Below are 15,128 nucleotides of genomic sequence, written 5' to 3'. Positions count from 1 at the left end.
ACCCCTCAGTCTTCTCTTTTCCAAACTAAACAAGCCCAATTCTTTCAGCCTTTCTTCATAGGTCATGTTCTCTAGACCTTTGATCAATCTTGTTGCTCTCCTCTGGACCTTCTCCAATTTCTCCACGTCCTTCCTGAACTGCAGTGCCCAGAACTGGACACAATACTCCAGCTGAGGCCTAACCAGCACAGAATAGAGCGGGAGAATGACTTCTTGTGTCTTGTTCACAACACACCTGTCAATGCATCCTAGAATCATGTTTGCTTTTTTTGCGACAGCATCACACTGTTGACTCATATTTAGCTTGTGGTCCACTATAACCCCTAGATCCCTTTCTGCTGTAGTCATTCCTAGACAGTCTGTCCCCATTCTGTATGTGTAAAACTTATAGTTCCTTCCGAAGTGGAGCACTTTGCATTTGTCCTTATTAAACTTCATCCTGTTTACCTCAGACCATTTCTCCAATTTATTCAGATCATTTTGAATTATGACCCTATCCCCCAAAGCAGTTGCAACCCCTCCCAGCTTGGTATCATCTGCAAACATACTAAACGTACTTTCTATGCCAATATCTAAATCATTGATGAAGATATTGAACAGAACTGGTCCTAAAACAGACCCCTGTGGAACCCCACTAGTTATACTTTTCCTGCAGGATTGAGAACCATTAAGAACTACTCTCTGACATGGTTATCCAGCCAGTTATGCACCTACCTTATAGTAGCCTCATCTAAATTGTATTTACCTAGTTTTTTTATAAGAATATCATGTGAGACCGTATCAAATGCTTTATTACAGTCTAGGTATACCACATCTACCACTTCTCCCCTATCCACAAGGCTTGTTATCCTATCAAAAAGAAAAATGTGAACTTATTAGTTGACTTCATCATGTGTCCCAAGAGAGAATTTATTGATGTTGTTCCAAAGCCCTCAAGCCACATGGATGTTTCTGAAATATGAACTCATGCCAACTTTCTTATACCAAAAGGAAAATAACACACTTTTTTACAGGTGATACAAGAGCTTCCTTCAGCAAATTCTGCAGCTGAGGATGTACCTTACAGCCAAAATGTACAGTACTTCTGAATTCTACAGAAGCAGGACTGAAGATTTTAGAAACAAGGGATGCCTCCATAGATTCTGAGAGCTACTGAACAGACATTCATTCACTCCTTGGCCTGCACAAAGGAAACAACCATTCAGATTTATTATCATGTGTGAGAACAGGGATAATATAACAGTTGGTTTGAAACAAGGCAGAGCAGAAACTGCCCAGACTTTGAACGGTGAGTATAGATTTTCCTGTTAAACTCCAGAGCAGGGAATTCATTTTCCATTCCAAAACATTCTGTGACAGAGTTTTTGTGAAGATAATCACCTCTATCTAAACAGATGAAGTGGGTTGCTTACCTGCCAAAGCAGATAGGTAGCAGGCTTCTGAATGTGGACTCTCCCCTGATTTCACTTCCAACTATCTAGTAAGGAAGGCATTTCCTCTGTTTTTACATTAATATCCTGCCTATTAACATGCTGCAAAAACAAATCAATGATCACAACAAAATAAAATAAAATAAAGCCAGCTGTCACATGATAGAAAAAACCCCACAGCTAATTACATATTGTATTCTGCACAATATTTGTGAGAGCTAGGGAGCAACAATTAATGTGTGGTAGCCCAAGGTGCAGGCATTTGTTTGGCAGTTTGAACAGTTAGCAAGACTTTCCACACAAAAGAGAAAAGCCCAGGGCAATATTGTTAGGGTAGGCTATTGCTCTTATTTTCAGTCTAATGCCTGAAATGTAGGGGTCTCCTTCCAGCCTATAGGGGGCAGTGTCTGGATTCAATGTGAGCTACATGGTGGAGCATCTTTTGAAGTTAGAAGTGGAACCTTGTCTAAGAACTTTCTTAAAACTCCATAAATTATTTCATCTTTATATAAAAGGACTTCTGGCTTCAATGCAGAGATGACTTCTCATGGATGAATTTTAAGGTGTTTTTATTATGGGACAACAGTCATGTAGCCATTCAAAAATAAATGTTAATTGAAATGTTAATCTAGGAGGCATTTTGGGGAGGGTGACCACCCATCCCATTTTCCCTGGGACAGCCCCTTATTTAAGCTGTCTCACAGGCATCCCAACATTTTCAAGAAAATGGGAAAATTGTCCCATATTTTGCAGGACTTTTGTCCTCTGGCATCTTGTGTCTTAGAGAGGCAGCCTGTCCTTCCAGGGAGCTCCTCCATTAGGTGGCTGCCCAGTTCCCCAGAGCTCTGCACCTTGTGGCAGCAGCTCCTGCTGCCAGGGAGCTCCTTTGTGGGGCAGCTGCCCCATTTCCTGGCACCCCCATGGTGGTAGCCCCCTCTCTAGGCGAACTCCACAATGGGGTGGCTGCCTCATTCTCTGGTGTCCTACACTTAGGGGAGGCAGCTCCTGCTGCCAGGGAGCTCCTCTGTGGGTCATCTGCCTCATTTCCCAGCCTCCCACAGCTCAGGGAGGCAGCTCCTGCTTCATTCCCTGCCCCTCCCCACCCATCTGGCAGGAGGCTTTGGTACACCCACCCACCAGGGGGTTCTGGAGCCCCCATCCCACACTCATCTTCATCCCTGGTGCCTCCCTAATGGAAGCTGCAGAGCCCCCATCTCTGGTGCCTCACCCTGGAGCAGCAACCCCTATCACCAAGGAGCCCTGACATGGGACAGCAGCCCTGCCCATCCTTGAAGGCTGGTGTCTTATATTTGCCAGAGGGCGAAGTGGTCACCCTAATACCGAAACAACTGTTTTTTGGAAATTCTTCTCACAACTCAAGCAACCAGCAAGAATTGAAAAACACCACATAAAAAGCAAGAGTGCTGCTAAAAATGAAGTGCAAAGCACAACAGAACACTTAGTTGTCAATTTCTCTCAACCACAAACTCAGTATGACTTCGAGGCTAAACTCTGAGAATGCTCAATGTAGCTCTCAGTTAACTTCTATGGAGGAAACTGACACTCGCGTAAGGATCTCTCGACCTCACCACTCATGATCATATAATAAGTGACTATAATTTGGAGACAACTAAGGTGCAATTTGCTCGCAAAATACATGTGAACATCACACATTTTATTACAGCACTGTGCACTTTATGCAACTGACCTGGAAGACAATCTAAACTTTCAGACCACTGGACCCTCAAGCATCTGGCTGGTTGTGTCCTGCAGACAGCCACCCTACCTCAAGAAAATACTCACTAGCAGCCATACACCATACCACAGAAACGCTAACCCGGGAACCTATCACTGCAACAAATCCCTTTTCCAGCCCTGTCCACATATCTATACTTGGAGACATCACCACTGGACCTAATCATGTCAGCCACATCATCAGGGGCCCATACGCCAGTGCATTCACTAATGTGATATGTGCCATCATGTGCCAGCAATGCCCCTCTGCTGTGTACATTGGACAAACTCAACAGTCTCTGTGCTAAAGGATGAATGGACATAAATCAAACAGGAATCAGAATATGAATAAACCTGTAGGGGAACACGTTAATCCTGAAGCACACACAATAACAAACCTTAAAATAACAATCTTATTACTAAAGGATTTTACAAGTAGATGACAGAGGGAGACATCTTAATTTGAATTCACTTGCAAATTTGACATATTTAACCTGGGGCTTAACAGAGACTCAATTATCTTACCCATTACAAGGACAATTTCCATACCTTTGATATTCGCGGGAAAGGCACCGTCCCACTTTTCTTCATTTACTCTTTCCAGGGAATCTATTTATGGTAGTGACTTCCCCCATTTTTTTTCTTCCTCTTCTCCCCTTCTTCTTTTTTCTCCCCCTCCCACCCCCCTGCTCCCATATATATGACCAGTGTTCTCTTTTTTGTCCTGTGTCTTATTTTTTCTTTCGAAATGTGATGAAATGGGTATTACCAACAAAAGCCCATTAACTAATACATAACATTGTTAGTCTTTAAGATGCTACAGGAATGCTTGGTTGAGTTTGTTTGTTTGTTAAGCTACTGACTAACACAGCTACCCCTCTAAGACTCTTTGGCCACTTCTACACTAGAGAGGGCCCCCCTACACCGCCTCTACTAGGGTCAGGGAATCTGTGATCTTGAGGAGTTTTTTAAGAAAGCCATTGTATGGGCAAGGTGTTTTAATTTTTTTGCGGTCCCCAACTTTCTGCACTAGGAGTGCCAGAGTGGGGAAGGAGCCCTGACAGAATCATACAATTAACTTTAACCCTTGGATTTATCAAATTGAAATATTGCAGGAAGCAGACGATAGCTCTTCAAAAAGACAATCCTACTGAAGCTCACAAATGACAAAACTTGTGGCAGTCGGGGGAGGTTCCAAATGATTGGCAAAAGGTAAATGTTGTGCCCATATTTAAAAGAGGGAAGAAGGACAATTTGAGGAACTGCAGACCTCTCAGCCTCATTTCAAGTCCCCAGAAAAATCATGGAGGCGATCCTCAAGGAATCCATTTTGAAGCACCTGAAGGAGAGGAAAGTGATCAGGAACCTGGATTCCAAAGGCAAGTCATGCCTGACAAACCTGATTGCCTTCTATGATGAGGAACTGGCTCTGTGGATACATGAAAGGTGGTGGATGTAATATACATTGACTTTAGCAAGGCTTCCGATGCATCCTTGCCAGCAAGTTAAAGAAGTATGGATTGGCTAGATGGACTATAAGGTTGATAGAAGCTGGCTAGATTGTCAGGCTCAATGGCTCCAGTATCAAGCGGCATATCCCAAGGGTTGATTCTGGGACTGTCGACAAGACACATTTTGTGTGTAGCCATTCCACCAGTTTAGTCGACCAAACCAGGGTTTTGTTGGCAAAACTCACTAGTGTAACCGTAGCCGCATTGGGGTGAATTAGTAGGAGCATTGCCAACAGATCGAGGAACGTGATTATTGCCTTTTGTTGGGGACTGATGAGGCCACATCTGGAGCACGGCATCCAGTTATGGACCCCCATTAAAAAAAGGATGTGGCTGCAATGGAGAGAGTCCAGTGGAGGGCAACAAAAAGTATTAAGGGACTAGAGATATGACATGAGGAGAAACTGCGGGTTTTAGGCTCATTCAGTCCACAGAAGAGAAAAGTGAGGGGGCGGGATTTGATAGCAGCATTCAACTACCTCTAGGGGGGTTTCAGAAAGGATGGAGAGAGGATGCTCTTTCAAACTGATCAGCATCCTTGATATACAAACCAGCTGTCTCACAGTGCTGCCCATTGGACAGCACAATGAACACAATCATAGAAAGATGACAACCTTTGTCTAATTACAGCTAGGATAAAATTTCAAATGTAGATTCCCCCACCCACACCATATGGATTAAAAATATCTGCCTGGAATTTGTATACATGGTGCAATGACAAAATGTTGTTTCAGCGAACCATCAGGAAGGGATGAGAAATGAATTTTGTAGGCTCATGTTCGATTGAAATAGTCAAAAATGTTTCCTTCTGGAAATTTGTTCTCACCTTTGTGTAGATAAAACTCAGCTTGCTTCTGATCTCAGCTGTGCCACTTTCATGACACTGTAACTAGGATGGCTTCAACAAAGTTACTATTGATTTACAGCAGTCTGTAACAAGGAGGAGAATCAGACCACCAGCCTGATGTTCTCTGTTCTCACAGTGGATGACAAATTTCAGACGATAGGGAGCGGCTAAAAGCTATGTGGCTCTGACACACAAACACACTTCAACAGTATTCTCTGAAACCAACTTGTTTTTATTGAAAGGTGAGTGACAAATCTTCTACGGGTGATTCCAGGGCTCACTTCTGGAATTTCTCCAACTGAAAATGTTCTTCACAGGCTAAGTAAACTGCACTTCAGCGGTCTATTGAATCAGGATCTGATGATTTTAGAACCAAGTGGCTGTCTGCCAGATTCCCAGAGATCCCGCCGAGATAATCAGTGAGGAAAGTGCTTGTAGGAAGGAAAGAGAATCAGATATTTGAGGTTTCCCACAGAATAGGATAATATGACATTTGCTTTCAAATCACAAGGCACAGGAGGAACTGCCCAGGCACCTTACAGAGAGTCAAGTGGTTCCTGGTTATCTACAGAACAGGAAATCTATTCTCCCTATTGCAACTTTCTATTACTGGACTGCTTTTTTTTTCTATTACAGCGTTTAACTGGGGACAGTCATAGCAATCTAAACAGGTGAGCAGGCTGTCTGTAAACACTCATCTCTATACAGTTGTTCTATCGCACACACCTGGGTGACTGCTGATGCTAACATGGCATAAAATTGTAAGGGGATAAATAATTTACTTGTAAAGAGTTAAGGGAACGTTCACTTCTATCCATGGAAACTCTGTTCCAGTGGCAAATCCATATGAGCACCCTGGCCTGGTGACAGCATGGATTTCTGAGCATGCTCAATGAGTCAGCCAGGAGATTATAGAGCAGCCACTAACATGGCCATTCTAGTCTATTTCCCTGGTTTTCAGTCTCAAGGTTAAAGAGGCTCCCAGGGTCACAGCACCTGCCCTCAGCTGACATGTCTGGCCTGGTAAGGCTATGTCTAGCCTAGAGGGAGTTTGTCACAAAAACTTGCAGAGCATCCAGATTCGCAAGGGCATTCTGTTGACAGTAAGTCGAGAAGGCAGGACTTTTGTCGACAGCCTTATCCCACTCCCCACTCCCCAAGAGGGGTAACACCTCTGTCAACAGAGGTCTGTTGAGAAAACGCCACTCTGGGCGTTCCAGGCGTCCTTCTGTTGAGAGAAATGGCCTCCAGGATACCACGCACCTCTGTCTGCTGGGCTTCTGGTCACCGTTTTTCCAATAGAACAGCCAGGTAGTCTGGCCATTCTCTGTCGATAGAGCAGATTACTCTTTCAAACCACCCTGTGGTCTGGCCACAATCAGTCAACAGAAGTTTTGTCGCAAGATATCTTCTGACACAGACTTCTGACAACAAATCCCTGAAGCCTAGGTGGGAAAATGTCTCAACCTCCTGCATGCTTCTGTAGGACCAGTTATGATCTCATTGGACGCCCTGATTCTTTTATGACAGCTACTGGCAGAACCAGGCAGAGCAGGAGTAGAAAGCCCAGGAGAAGGGTGATGTGGCCAAGTGAACTTTGCATAGGAACTTTAATGTTTAAACCACTAAAAACCATCTGAATAGTGTTCACATTGACATCAGCAAGGCTTTTTAAAACTAGCTCCATTCATTTTGAAAAGGGGGGAAGCAAGGGCCAAGAGTCTGCATGGAGTTGCTTTGAGGAGGAAAGGTTTAATGGGCACTTAACTGCCTTTACATCCCATGCAGACTGGGGCTGTTTTAATTATACTGATGTCTGCTTCACTTCCCAATCTGCTGGGCACCAATATCTCTGTCCTGCAGCATCACCAGTCTGCAAGCTCTCAGACACAAATACTGCTTTTTAATGTGGATCCTCATGTGCATAAATATTGGCAGCCTCTTGACCCATACACACACTTAGGAAGCCCCATGAAATGCTGCCCAGAGCTGGTCTGACTGAAGTCTCAATTAATTTGTTAGCTTCCACTGCAGTATCCTTCACAACTGACCTGTCTGGGTGGACCCTGGAATGAGGACTAGGACATGTGTCCAGATACAATGTTCTGCCAGTTTTGAGATAACCTGCTTGAAGATAGTTTACTGTATTTACCTGTCTCCCCATGCACACAAACTTATATCCTCCTTAGGTGTCAGTAATCTCCAAACTCTTAGGCTTTCCTTCATTTATACTGGTGAAGTTTTAGAGTGTGAAAGCTGTATAAATACCAACTTGCTGCAGAGAGTTGTCATTTGTTCCCAGAATTTCATAGGTTTTAAAGCCTGAAGGGACTGACGACTCCCTGGTAGCTTGTTTCAGTTGTAAGTCACCCTCACTGTAAAAAAATCTGTGTTATTTTTAACTTCAGTTTGTCTGATTTGAGCTTTCAGCCTTTGGATTTTGCTCTGCCTTATGTGTTAGATTAATGAGTCCTTGAGAACCTGTTTTTTTCCCTCTCTGTAAATATGCATTTTAATCAAATCACTGATGACACCCATATTATATGGTGTTTCCGCTCTGATAATTTGTATCTTATCTTATATGCTAAGACTGTATGGCAGTATCATTTTTAATGAGATTTCTGAACAGTGATAAATGTTTATAAATATGCAATTAAGTTACATAAGACAGTTCTATTTATCAATTAATTTTGAAAGCCATTTAAAATAAATTAGGTTTCTTTAGCAAGGCCTATTATGCTAAAATACCTCCTTACTGATATTAGTTATATTCCTAATCCTTAATTCTTCATTGATTGAGTAACATTTCCGTTATTGAAATTGATTGGGGATTGATATCAGGACCACTGATTGATAGTTTTTTTGGTCACCTTGCCTATGCTTGCTTGACCTTAGACCTGTCAGCCAAGGATTCTTCCCTATCCCCTCCCTTAGCTTCCCTTTTCCTATTGCTGTGCTTCATTACTTCCAAATTAGATTGATTGTTATCTATTTGCTCTATATCCCATTTGTTATAGATATGGTTCTACTTCTAATAGTTGCCTTCATTTCTGCAGACTGATAAAGTAGACACAGCCCCACCTCTGTCCGTTTTTTTTCCATTTGATTTGTCTCTCATAAAATATAAAAGCAATCTATATAATTTAGTGTTTGAGCCTGGAAGCCTCCACATATATCGGGGTGGGGAACTTCTGGCTCATGGGCCACATACAGTTGATTGAGGTAGCTGCTGTTAGGCTGCCATATGATTTGTTTACTTGAGTATGAGGAAGCATGGCCATTTGCATCTCCCTGTGGCCATGGTTCACAGTTCCTGGACAAGAGGAGCTGAGGGTCGTGGTAGCCCTGATTAACCACTTGCAACTGCAGGGATGGAGAAGATATTGCACCGATCTGTACACGGCATAGTTGAACCTGAGTGTCTCAAAGGGACTGATCAAAGAACTGATCCACTGAGCATCGAGAGAGACTGATATTTGGAAGGAGAAAGTAGAAAGATCAGTGAAATAACTGAAGAACAACAAGAGTCCTGGAAATGATAAGATCACAGGAGAGATGATCAAATATGGTGGAGACAGTATGATCCAGGACACACACTGGCTATGAAATATAGTGTGGAAAGGAGGGAAGGCACCTAAGGAATGGACACGTTCTGTGCAAGTGACAATAAACAAGAAAGGAAGCACATTGGAGTGCAAGAACTACAGAACAATTGCCCTAGCAAGTCATCTAGGCAAGATGCTGATGATGATACTGATACTGATGGAAAGATCGAGATCACATATAGAACATCTAGCTAATGAGCAAGCAGGATTCAGGAAAGAGTGAAGTACCATACAGCAGATATTGGCACTTTCATAGCAGAGAAAGTGTAATGAAAGAACAAGAACATCTACAATTGCTTCATTAATTTTCAGAAGACATTTGACAATATATATCAGAAAGTGACTTGAGTGGTATTGGAGTCATACGGAATGGATAGCAGACTGACACAGCTGTTGAACGATCTCAACAACACTGTAGAGGCAGTGGTGAGAATGTGTGGAGAGTTGGGAAGTTGGTTTAGAATGAGTAGCAGTATGAGACAAGGACATCTAATATTGCCAGGTATCTCCATCGCGCATCTAGAGAGAGTAACGGACAAGACTGGGGAAGAGGTAGCTGGTATGTCGATGCAAAGGTTGAAAATTAAGAAATTGATTTTCAAAGATGGTACGGTTATCGTCGAGCAAGTTGAAGATAAGCTAGTGAGAATGGTGCAGCTGCTAAACGAGGCAGGGAGTGGTACAGACTGATTATGAACATTGATAAAATGAAAACAATGGTATTTGGAAATTAAGAAATAGGAACAAAGATCAATGTAGAAGGGATTGAACTAGATAATGTAGAGAAGTTCATGTACCTGGGGAGCAACATGACATGATTTAGACTGTAAGAGGCCATTTCTACACATGCCACTTTTTATGAAAGTGGCATGCCAATAAATGGCCCAAAAATGCTAATGAGTCAAGGACGTAAATTTCCAGCACCTCATTAGCATATGGGTGCATGTTCTGGAGTCTGGAAGAAGATCTTCCAGACTCCAAAACAGCCTGTGGAGGCATGGCGCCTGGGGGATCTCCTGGAAGATCCCCAAGAGGCCGCACCTCTACATACTGTTTTGGAGTCCAGATCAAGTGACCATATGCTAATGAGGCAACAGAAATTTACATCCACACCTCATTAGCATTTTTGGGCCATTTATTAGCATGCCACTTTCGGGAAAAGTGGCATGCATAGAAACATCCAGAAGGAAATAGCAACTAGAACAGTGAAAGCAAAAGCGAGTTTGAAAGCGATGGCAAGATCTGGAAAAGTAAAGCGATTACCTTAGGAATGAAGCTGAGCATCTTGAAAACATGTGTATTTGATAGCATGTTGTACAGATGTGAGACCTGGATGATAATGAAAGATTTGAAGAGGACATTGGCATATGAAAGGAGTTGCTGTAGAAAGATCCCGAGAATAGGATGGATGCAAAGGTCACCAATGAGGAACTACACAGGAAGTTCTAGCTGAAAGAGAACCTATTGCACAATGCTGTAGAATGGAAGCAACAGCTATTCAAGCATATCTGCAGAATGAATGATGAGTGAAAAGTCAAGACCCTGGTATTTAGCATAATGAACTGTTCAAATAGGAGAGACAGGCCACACAGAGAATGGATATGTTTTATAGTAGGTTGTTGTGGCACCAGTCTACAGAAACTAAGCCACTCTGCACTGGACAGGGAAAGATGGAAGGAAATAGTGAGGCAGGCAGGGGACGACAACAGGCGCTGAGCCCATGGTTGTTGATTATGACGATGAACTGGTATGCTGGAGCTTCCCCATCCCTGCCATGTATGAAGCTGTGGCAGAGTATGGACCATACGAAAGGAGCTTGAAGGGGAATTCTCCCAAGGCATCAGCAGCACACGAGTTACATAAGTCTATTCAGTCCCTGTTGCAATCTGTGGAGTTGTGGTGGTGCTGGAGACATTGCTGGAGGCTGTCAGATCTAAGGGAACAATCCGTGTAGCAATGAGGACTGCAGAAAATTGGGATTCCAGACCCTAAATGGCCTAGCGTGTGAAGAACAGAAGTGGCTTAAATTCTCCTTTACCCCCTGCTTATGGTTCATGTGTGCTGAATCTCCAAAATAGCTAGAATGCAAGAAGAACAGGTATTTCTCTTCACAATGCAACATCTGCCTTGTGGAATGCTGAACTTACCTTTGACAGCACAAGTGGCGTATACTACAACTTCCAATGGCTTTAGCATTGAAGGGACATCTCAGATAGTAACATTCACCCCCTTGGAGTCTACATGGCAGGAAGGGATGCTGAGCCTGGCAGAATTCTGTGCAAAGAAAGAGAGATCATCACCCTGCAGAGAAGAGTAAATAAAGTGCAGTGATTGCAAGAGAACAGTCATTTGCCATTTACTTACATCTGACCGTGACAGCCCAAAAGTTTAAGCCCAAATGTTTACCACAGCTTTAGTGCTAGATAAGTGGTTGCAGTTCTGTGAATGCTTTTCAGTTGCCCCAAGAAGAGATTGGAGCAAGTTAATGAGATAAGAGTGCTAGCTCTTGGGCAGCAATGTTTAGAACAGTAGCTCTGAGCACAGCATCCTTCATTCCCCACTGCCGTAAGTGATGACATACAAGTAGCTGCTCCAAGCTCCACATTCCCAAAGTGACTGTTGATGTGGGTTTGATTCCCTCAGGCTCCACCAGTGATGTGCCAAGCCATCTCATCAATGCAATTTGGCCAAGTAGGGTTGAACTGGCTCAGCACTGGGTTGGATGACTAGGTCTCTTTGAAAGAGAAGGACTTGAATAAGTGTCCTCTGGTTTCAACACATGCCTGTCTGCGCAGACTTCCCTGCCACCCGCCAAAGACTCACTGTGGAATAATGTCTTCATAACCAACTTAAAAGTAGCCCATATTCTGTAAATTAATTTTACCACAAGATTACAGGGGGAGACATCAGAACTGGAATTTATTTGCACACTTGACACATTTAAACTAGTCCTAAACAGAGATCTCAAGTATCTTATGCATTACCAGAGCAATTTCCCACTTTGATATTTGCAGGAATGGGACACATCTAACGTAATTTACTTCTTCAACTTGTCCGACCAACGATAGGTAACCCTTTTTTCCCTTCCTTCACCCCTGCTCCCACCTCCCTTCCTGCTATGTAAACCCTGGGTTTTACTTTTCTGCTCCAATCATCTGAAGAAGTGGGGCTTACACACAAAAGCTCATGACCCAATAAATATGTTAGTCTCTAAGGTACTACAGGACGGCTTGTTAATTGTCAGGTTTGTTAATCTCCAAAGTGCCACAGAACTATTGTTATTTTTCAGGTTTGGGTTACATTTAAAGGTCCTGTTAATTGGAAAATCCAGCCCAGATGTGCCCAGCCAAAGCCTGTAGAATAATCAGGTTAGAACATATTGAATTGAATGTTGTTGTGAAACCTAAATAGATATCCTGTCCTGACTACAAACACACTCAGCAAATATAACTTCTTCAAAAGCAGCCCAGCACATAAAAGTGCCTGCTTGTCAGAGATGATAGGCTAACAGCTTGTGATAAGGGGCTGCCATTATAGAGATCTGGGTTTGGTTCCAAGTGGTGTAATTTGTCAGTATGACATGAGGCCAGGCTTTATAACAGAGGTTGTGAAAGGCACTGAATGTCTAGCCAGCAGCAGACATTCTATACGGACTCCCCACTTTGTGTGCTTTGTCCTCTACCAGTGGGTATCCTGAACAAGGTTGGCATGCTTTATTTTCTTCATAGACCATGTTCAGTTCTGTGATTGGCTGGACTGAAGCAGTACATACAGTGCACAGAGAACACACAGTTATTAAACCAGCAGGCCTCAGTAAGACCTGAGGAAAACACAGTGGCAATAATTTTTGCACTACAGTTTGAACCTCTCTCATCCGGCACTGTTGGGACCTGAGTGGGATCAAACAAGAAAATTTGCTGGATGATGGGAGGTCAATATTTTCTAACACATTGCCAACACTCCCACTGCTTACTGGGCTCTTTGAAGACATTTAGGGGTAAATTACAGCTAAGTAACAGTACAGAACACTGAGGGCCAAGACTGGTGGCTGTGAACAAACTGTATGGGACCATGGAAAACTTGGCCACACCCATGACAAACGGTAATCCGGCTAACTAAAATCATGCCAGATCACGGAATTTGCTAGATGAGAGAATTCCGTATCAGAGAGGTTCAACCTGTAGTTATTATCCAGGCCAAACTTAATCCATTTTTGGGAAGCATCAAAGACACAAACATGACTTCCAGAGTGTTCCACTGCCAAATTTCACATACCATCTGCAAACTACACAAGTACTAGAGCTCCTAAGCAAAAAGTCAGAAATGTGTTTTTAATAGACAGTGGTCGACAATCTTAGTACAGACACCCATACATCCATCTGTACCCTGCCTCATTTTCACATACTGCTTACCTGGTGCACCCTGGAGCACCAGAAGGAAAACTGCAAAGAGCAGGTAAAGGATCTTCATCGCTGAAGGTCAATGAGGAACTCAGTGTCACTGGAGAGAAAAGACAGCAAGACAGAGAGAAGGCAGAATGTTGCCATATTTATAGGATACTGGAGATAAGCAAAGCTATAGAAACAGTCAGGTTCAGATTTACTGGGGCCCTGGGCTCAAAGAACATTTGGTACCACCCCATTCACTTTGCCACAGGCCTGGTTCTCTGTTCCTCCTCTTCCTCCAATTCCTTGCTACTATGGCAGGTAGAAGCCCAAGGTGGGCAGTGGTCAGAGCCATCCAAGAAGCCCAAACTACTGTGAGGAGCCCTGGACCCTCCATGTGCCTCAAGTGGTGTGCGCCTGGAGGGTGGGACACAGGCCCATGGCTGTTGTTAGGAATCCTGACCCCCTCACCAAGGGCAGGTGGATGATCCAGTCCACACAAGAGATTCACTTCCTGGACACTACTGTGCAGATAAGCAATGGTCACATAAATACCACCCTATAGCAAAAACCCACGGACCGTTATGCTTATTTACACACCTCCAGCTTCCATCCAGGCCATACTACATGATCCATTGTTTACAGCCAGGCACTAAGGCACAAACATATTTGCTCTGGTCCATCAGACAGAGACAGACATCTACAAGACCTTTACCAAGATTTCCTCAAACTACAATACCCACCTAAGGAAGTGAGGAAACAGATTGACAGAACCAGATGGGTACCCAGAAGCCACCTGCTTCAAGACAGGCCTCACAAGGAAAACAGGGAACACCACTGACCATCACATACAACGCCCCCCTAAGGCCTCTCCAATGCATGGTCAGTGATCTGCAACCCATCCTGAACAATGATCTTTCATTCTCACAGACCTTGGGAGTCAGGCCTGTCCTCACCTACAGACAGCCGCCAACCTTAAACAAATCCTCACCAGCCACTACAAATCACAAACCAGTGGCTCTAGACCTGGAACCAGCCCCTGCAATGGTCCTCGCTGCCAACTCTGCTCACACATCTACACCAGTGACATCATCACAGGACCTAACATTAATCATACCGTCAGGGGCTCCTTTACCTGCACATCTACTAATGTAATATATGCCACCATGTGCCAGCAATGCCCCACTGTAATATACATTGGCCAAACTGGACAGTCTCTACCTAAAAGAATAAATGGACATAAATCAGACACCAGGAATGGTAACATACAGAAGCCTTTGGCGAAACACTTCAGTCTCCCTGGACACTCAGTAGCAGATTTAAGGGTGACAGTCCTGAAACAAAGAATTTTCAAAAATCAAATGGAGAGAGAAATCTCTGAGCCACAATTTATTTGCAAATTTGACTCCATTAACCAAGGATTAAACAAGGACGGGGAGTGGCTTGCAGCTTACACAGACAGCTTCTCTGCCCTGGGTGTTAAGATCTCACCATTAGACTCTGACAATAGCTCATATCCCCCTGTCTGATCTGACTTGGTTTTTATCTCTTTTGAGACCTACTATTGATAATGGGCCATTTCCACCTTGCTGAATAGACCTTGTCAGCTCTGGCCC

The 15,128-nt window shown here is 43.5% G+C and overlaps 1 protein-coding gene across 1 annotated transcript; it reads right to left on the bottom strand.

Annotated features, from left to right (window-relative positions):
• Positions 1 to 11,270: 11,270 nt before the first annotated feature.
• Positions 11,271 to 13,597, bottom strand: LOC142010624 (gallinacin-1 alpha-like). Its single transcript, XM_074989020.1, has 2 exons — positions 13,540 to 13,597; positions 11,271 to 11,401 (listed from the first exon to the last, which is right to left on the bottom strand). Exons 1-2 carry the CDS (start codon positions 13,595 to 13,597, stop codon positions 11,271 to 11,273), a joined length of 189 nt encoding a protein of 62 aa, XP_074845121.1.
• Positions 13,598 to 15,128: the final 1,531 nt, after the last annotated feature.

The sequence above is a fragment of the Carettochelys insculpta genome, chromosome 3 (assembly GCF_033958435.1).
Source record: "Carettochelys insculpta isolate YL-2023 chromosome 3, ASM3395843v1, whole genome shotgun sequence".
Taxonomy (NCBI): Eukaryota; Metazoa; Chordata; order Testudines; family Carettochelyidae; genus Carettochelys; species Carettochelys insculpta.
This window is presented reverse-complemented; position numbering and strand designations above follow the sequence as displayed.

Excerpts from the sequence above, each read along its gene's own strand:
- LOC142010624 (XM_074989020.1), bottom strand. The coding sequence starts at position 13,597 with ATGAAGATCCTTTACCTGCTCTTTGCAGTTTTCCTTCTGGTGCTCCAG. Across the intron at positions 11,402-13,539 it reads GGTGCTCCAGGGTGCACCAG|AATTCTGCCAGGCTCAGCAT; the intron begins GTAAGCAGTATG and ends TTCTTTGCACAG.